We start from the raw sequence: 5999 nt of genomic DNA on the forward strand, positions 1-5999 counted from the left end.
GAGAATCTCTCCTTGCTTTTGGATAAGTGACTGAGTGGTCATCGTTCCGCACCATATCGGTCGTGTGGCTTGCTGACCAAGCGTGCTCGCAATCCCGCTGCCAAACATCGAGCAAGAACGCAGCGAGGTGAAGGCTTCCATTGTTTGTGTCCGCCCTCATTACGCCAGCCTGGCAGAATGTAAAACCCGCGGCCGTCCGGAGGCAGTCGAGATGTTGGGGGACATTCGAGGAGCTATCTGCGGCATCAGGGCGGAGCAGGAATGGAGAAGACAGTTGGGGAACTTTGCTCCCCCGCTCCGTTCTCTGCGGGAGTTGTCCGCTATGTTTGCGGCAACAGGCTGAGGCTTCAGTCCTCCGAACGTCGACTGATGTCAGAGTCTACTCAGCCTGCGCAATTAGGGTCAATCATGAGTCTCCGTGGTCGAGACTCCGCGTAGAAAGTCAGTGGAGGGCACACGTTGCAGCAGGTACGATCAGGATGCTCCCAGGTTGGGCGATCAGGAAATTTCCCGATGCGGCGTTAAGAGAGCGAAACTGGCGCTCGGGTGACGCTTCTTCTTTGTTTGAAAGCCACACGATCTTTATTAGCTTCTGGCAATGATTCGGGAGCTAGAGGAAAGCCCTTATAAATATTGATTGAGAAATTATATATGTACAGTAGAGCATTATGGCCATCACAACGGGGCTCCTCGAGGAGACCTGAGCAGCAGCGTCAAGGGAGGTGGGGGGCGGGCGGTCGATACCGATCGGGACGGCAAGAAGGTGAGGTTTCCTTTCGCGGGGGCTCATGAAAATATTTTCAATATTTTTTGAAAATTTCGTTAGTTGAGAACTGAGTGAGTAAAAAAAGCGAGTCCTGATTTTTTCTCGCCGAGCGGCACTCCGCGAGGAGGTATCTGAACCCGAAAACCGGAATTATCATTTCCAGCCACCCGATCAAGAGCGCGATCTAACCGATACGTATCGCAGATCTCAAACGCCGCGGAGTGCGACTCCCCGGACGGATACATCTTTCAGTGGTCGTTTACTGTCATCCAGTGGAACAGGTTGTGGAATAGGTACGTCTCCACTCGCAGGTGTACATAATTTCGGAACTCGAATTCATTCATATCTGTATCTATATACATTAGCTGCGACGAGCCGATCCCAACTCAATCCGAATGACGAGGGAGCGGATGGAATCGAACAGACAGTCGACATGGTGGGCTCAATCCGACGGTGATTCAAATTCAATGGTAATAAATATTTCAGCTCTGTTCCGAGGCAAACAGAACCGATGGGGGGGGGAACCGAAATGAACATCGACTCGGGAGTCAGCCGCGGGCTCGACGTTTGGGTCTAGAACATTGTTCAGCCGATTACGACATGGGTGTAGTTCCGTAGGGTGGCGTTTTCGTGGTCGTTCCAGAAATAAGCCCAGAAATTACATTCTTCTTCGCGAGTGCCGTACTTTAGGGCCATGTTGTTATCCAAGGAGGCAGCGTACGGCGCTTTCGCCGTGTACGTAGGCCATTCCGTATCCATCTTCGCCGAATAGGCGCGCCCGTAATAGACGAACGTGGTTACGACGTCGAGCATGTCCTCAGCAAATTGTCGGTCCTTTCGCGAAGCTCCTAATTGAGTTCCTAGAGGGCCGAGTATCGATCCGAGAAAGTAGAGAACTTCTTCGGAAGACGTTGCGCCGAATTGCGCTTTGCTGAATGCGGACGAATGATCGAACGAGTAGTAATAAACTTTGGCGCCTAGTCTCGACATTTCATCCGCGTACTCGAGACCGGGACAGACCAGCAGACCGTCGGATATGGCTCGTCCTCCGGTGCGCAGAAGGGACGACGCGTTTGCCGTTCGATCGTTCCGGAAATAGTACCGTATGATCGGTAGAGCGTTCGCCCGAAAAAACATACCTGGAATAGTGAGGTTGCGAGTTACTTTCCGAATCGACGATTTATCGGAGCGACATGAATGGATACAGAATCTATACGCGATCGGAGTGTGCCCAGGCGTCGGCAGTTCCCGATTCGTAATCGAATGGGCATCGGAATTGAAATTATGCGTATAGTCCTCTCGTGGAACGTACCGTAGAACATCCCGATGAGGTACTTGATATCGCCCGGGAGGATTTTGTCCGCTGCGTCGAAATAGCCCGTGTAGTAGAGCGAGTCGGCGTACTCGTTGTTTGCGTGGCCCATCAAAATTTCGACGTCATCCATTTTCGAGCTCTCGTACACGAGCTGCTCCGGGGATTTTTTCAGGAAATCCTCCGAAGTGAAGAGCGGCATCAAAGAGAGCTCTCCTCGGGTGAACTCGAGCTCTGCGGCCTTGGCAATCTCGTTGGCGTCTTTGCTTGCGATGCAGTGAAAAATTTCAAAAGACTCGCTCTTCATGTTTCCGTCTCGAGAGCAGCCGAGTCGTTTCGCGATCGTCGAAGCCCTCGTCGAAGCGACGTTCGGCATGTTCAGATTCATTATGGAAAAAGGGTTCCCCGACAGCAGGATCATGCGTTTGAATATTTTTCTGCTCGTCGGGTTCAGTAGATGGTACGCCGCCGCAGTGGCTCCGGCACCGTGGCCCATGACGGTCATCCGGGCGGGGTCTCCACCGAAGTAGTGAATGTGCTTACGAATCCACTGCAGCGCCAACTGCTGGTCGTACAGGCCCATGTTGCCTGACGCCTGCGGAACGCCGGCGTAAAGGAAACCCATCGCGTTAAGACGGTAGTTGAAAGACACGGCCACAACCCCACGCGCTGCCAGGTGGCTCATATCCAGATTCGGCGATTCGCTACCACCGTGCGTAAAGAAACCCCCATGAAGAAATACCACCACGGGCCGGAGGGGGGCGAGCTGGGCCGTCCACACATTGAGGTAGAGGCAATCTTCGCTAAATCGCATGTGTCTGTTGTTGCGCGTATCATCAAAGTAGTACGGAGTCTGGGGGCACGACGGGCCCATCCGAGTTGCGAGAATGACGCGTGATTTTCGCCAGGGGAGCGGCCGCGGCTTCTGGAAACGAAGTTTCTTCACGGGGGGCCTCGCGTAGGGAATGCCGAAATATTGACGGATCGGTACTCCGCGCACCGAAGTCTCGCTCCCGCGGATAACTCCGTACGGTGTGTACAACGTGTTCGCCTGGTCCGACAGCTCGTCGTATTGAACTCGGTTGCCATATCCGTTATGCAGTCGAAAATAGCTTGGACTGAACAGTGTGGCCAGAAGTATGAGATGCCGCATCGCGGTTCCCTGTCAGTTGCTCGGCATCGTCGGCATCTGGAATCAATTTTCGACTTGATTGCTTATGGCGCGCAGAAAAAAAATCGGTAGGATTAGAACAAATTCGCGATCGGATTCGAATGGAGGAAATGACTCCTCCGGTGCGTATTCGTGATGGGCAGAGGCTGTCAACGAGTTCATCTACTGGAGAACAGCTGATTTCTCACAATAGCCGTCAGTGAGGAAGATTCCTCAGGAGAGTCGGACAGCCGGACGCCGAGTCGTTACGGAGTCAGACTCGGGACGGAAGATGTTCGCTCTCGCTCAATATCCGGAGAGCTCACAAATCCGGACTCTCTGGGGGAGACGGAAATATTTCAACGGGAGCAGTACAAACATCTTTCGAGTCACCATTGTGCGCCGACGGCGGTGCCTCGGCGGAGCCCTAACAAAGACCACCATTTAGCGCTGCCACTGAATTTTCTGACTGAGATAATTCAATCGTTCCTCTCTGAATAAACAGTGGAACCGCGCCGTGGCTTGCTCACATCACATTCATGCACGTCGACGATCGTACGTCGGAGGCCGGGAGGGGGACGGAGGATTCCGAAATCTCCACGTATGTTGACAATTAACGATCGTTCTTGGCACCGAGCCCATGTCAAACATTTGACATTTGTTGACATTGAATCGTAACTTTCTTTTCCGTGGCTCGAGTCGACCATAAAACAAAATATGGCGGGCATCGCATCCGAGGAGCGCCGCATCGTCGACGTCGAGTTGAGCAACGGTGAGCCATCCGGTAGTTTTCCCAAATTTAGGATTCACAGCGGAATTCTCGGAGGGGCGTTTCTAGCCGCGAACACAGCGGCGAATGTGTTGAATTGTTCTGTGGCTCGATTTAGCTCAAAAGATACCTTCTAAGCTTCTTCTTCCGCACGATCGTTTTCTGGGAGGGTGGGTCTGCTTGCCGACTGCAAAGCTTCGAAGTAGCCTCTGAATGCTGCTGCCTTCGTCAGTTAAGACCAACAACCACAATAATTATATGGGAGGGGAGAGTACAGCGCTAGTCGGTACACAGGACAAAGTTCCGGAAGATTCAGAAACCGCTCTTGAGGCTAGTTAGGAGAAAGCAAGAGGGCCGATGCGCCCCGCGATCGGCCGGGCGGCTCTGAAAATGCGTAGAAAAAAACGCGGAGTCTTCGATCATTTCCGTCTTCCATCATGTCCTTCGTCCGCGATGATCCGCCACGATCTTTTCTGTTCTAGTTAGCGGAAGGAAGAGAAATCTTCGCGCGGTGCAACGGCCCATTCTGTCGAATCACGAGCACTCGATAACGATACGAAGCTTTTTAGCGGACTCGCGAGGATCGCTCTCGATCCGTCATCGATAGTCTTCAAAATGCCCCGGTGAAGAGTTGTGTCACCTGCTTGACTCAATCAGACTGAGTGAGTAGAAACCAATGGCCTCCCAAGAACAGCTGACAACCGCGCGATTCCTCTCGCTGATCGATTAGCTTCGATGGGTCGTTCCGTCGTCCAGCCGAAAACGGCACCTCTCTTTCGACCCCGCATTTCGAGGACCTGTCTACCTGCCTTCATCGTCGAAATCCCTCGTACCGGGGCGTGACCACCGGAGCGTGACAGCTTCATAAATGCGACTTGGAACGATTGTATAACACTTTGTGCTAATCCGATAGTCGAAGTTCCGAGCCATCGCCCGAGGAAGAGGAACATGTTTCTCATGTCTTGAGGCTGGCTCCATTGTTCTGGATTCGTCAGACGTTTGAGTAGGTGGATGAAGAGACGTATACGTGAGGGTCGACGTAGGAACAATGGCGAGAATATCAGACAAGTCGGAATCGTCGTTGTCATGAGAGGGAGTTGTACCCAGACGGTTGAGGTTCGCCGGAGCGATCTGCATTGTAAATCGGTTCAGCGGTTTTTTTCTCCTCGCGACGTTCCCGGGCGCGTCCGGTTGGTACACTCGGCTCGCGCTGTCATAAATACCGCTTTTTCCTCTCAATACCGGGGCCGATTTTCTGCGCGAGGCGACCAGAATCGTGCACTGTCAGCGTGGAGCGAGCTCGGAAGGGCGGGCTGGAGCTCCGGCAGTACACCGACGCACCACAGATCGGGATCGTAAGGTCAACGCTTACCGAGAATCTTGGCGTTGATTGCTCATTCGAGTCCGATGTCGTTTTCGGAGCTTCCGCAGAATTCCACCCTTGCCTCTCGTTCGCTCACCAGCACTCTTCCGCGAGCTCTTCGGACAATGCGGATCCCGAGAAGAAATTCCGGAAGCTAATCGAATTTGAGTAGCGCGGATTGTTCGGCGCGGAGATCAATTGTCGCTGTCGATGCTGAAGTTCGTACGACATCAGTCACCCCAGGTGGCAGCCACGCCATGCTCGGAGCGAGTGTTGAATTCACAACGGCACAGAAGATGACGCGACCCGTCGACAACAGCAGAATTCAAATGAGCACTTGACTCTTGTCTCTTCACCGACTGGGACGCTTTATTGAGCAGAAACAGCGTCGACAGGCGGTGACGGCGAGCTCCATCTGAAGTATTATGCGCTCTTCCCATTCTTGACAGTAATGGAATAGTATCGCACGTAGGGAAATCGCTCCCGGACTCGACGTCAGTCGCTGAGAGTCGAAGCTTGTTGTGAAAGTTCTCGCTACTTGTTGATATTTGTGCTCGTGGATGTATCGCATGAGAGGAAGTGTGATTTCATCCAATACGTGATCACGCACAATGAGATATGGGTCTGTCCGCCGGCGAG

General features: G+C 52.9%; 1 protein-coding gene across 1 annotated transcript; it reads right to left on the bottom strand.

The window, feature by feature from the left end:
• Positions 1 to 1351: 1351 nt before the first annotated feature.
• On the bottom strand, positions 1352 to 3231 carry LOC100902595 (cholinesterase-like). Its single transcript, XM_003743596.1, has 2 exons — positions 2079 to 3231; positions 1352 to 1905 (listed from the first exon to the last, which is right to left on the bottom strand). Exons 1-2 carry the CDS (start codon positions 3229 to 3231, stop codon positions 1352 to 1354), a joined length of 1707 nt encoding a protein of 568 aa, XP_003743644.1.
• Between the last annotated feature and the right edge of the window lie 2768 nt (positions 3232 to 5999).

This window comes from Galendromus occidentalis, unplaced genomic scaffold, assembly GCF_000255335.2.
Source record: "Galendromus occidentalis unplaced genomic scaffold, Mocc_1.1 scf7180000077448, whole genome shotgun sequence".
Classification (NCBI taxonomy): domain Eukaryota; kingdom Metazoa; phylum Arthropoda; class Arachnida; order Mesostigmata; family Phytoseiidae; genus Galendromus; species Galendromus occidentalis.

Coding starts and splice junctions, on each gene's coding strand:
- LOC100902595 (XM_003743596.1), bottom strand. CDS start 3,231: ATGCGGCATCTCATACTTCTGGCCACACTGTTCAGTCCAAGCTATTTT. Junction 1,906..2,078: donor CCTCATCGGGATGTTCTACG/GTACGTTCCACG, acceptor TCACTATTCCAG/GTATGTTTTTTCGGGCGAAC.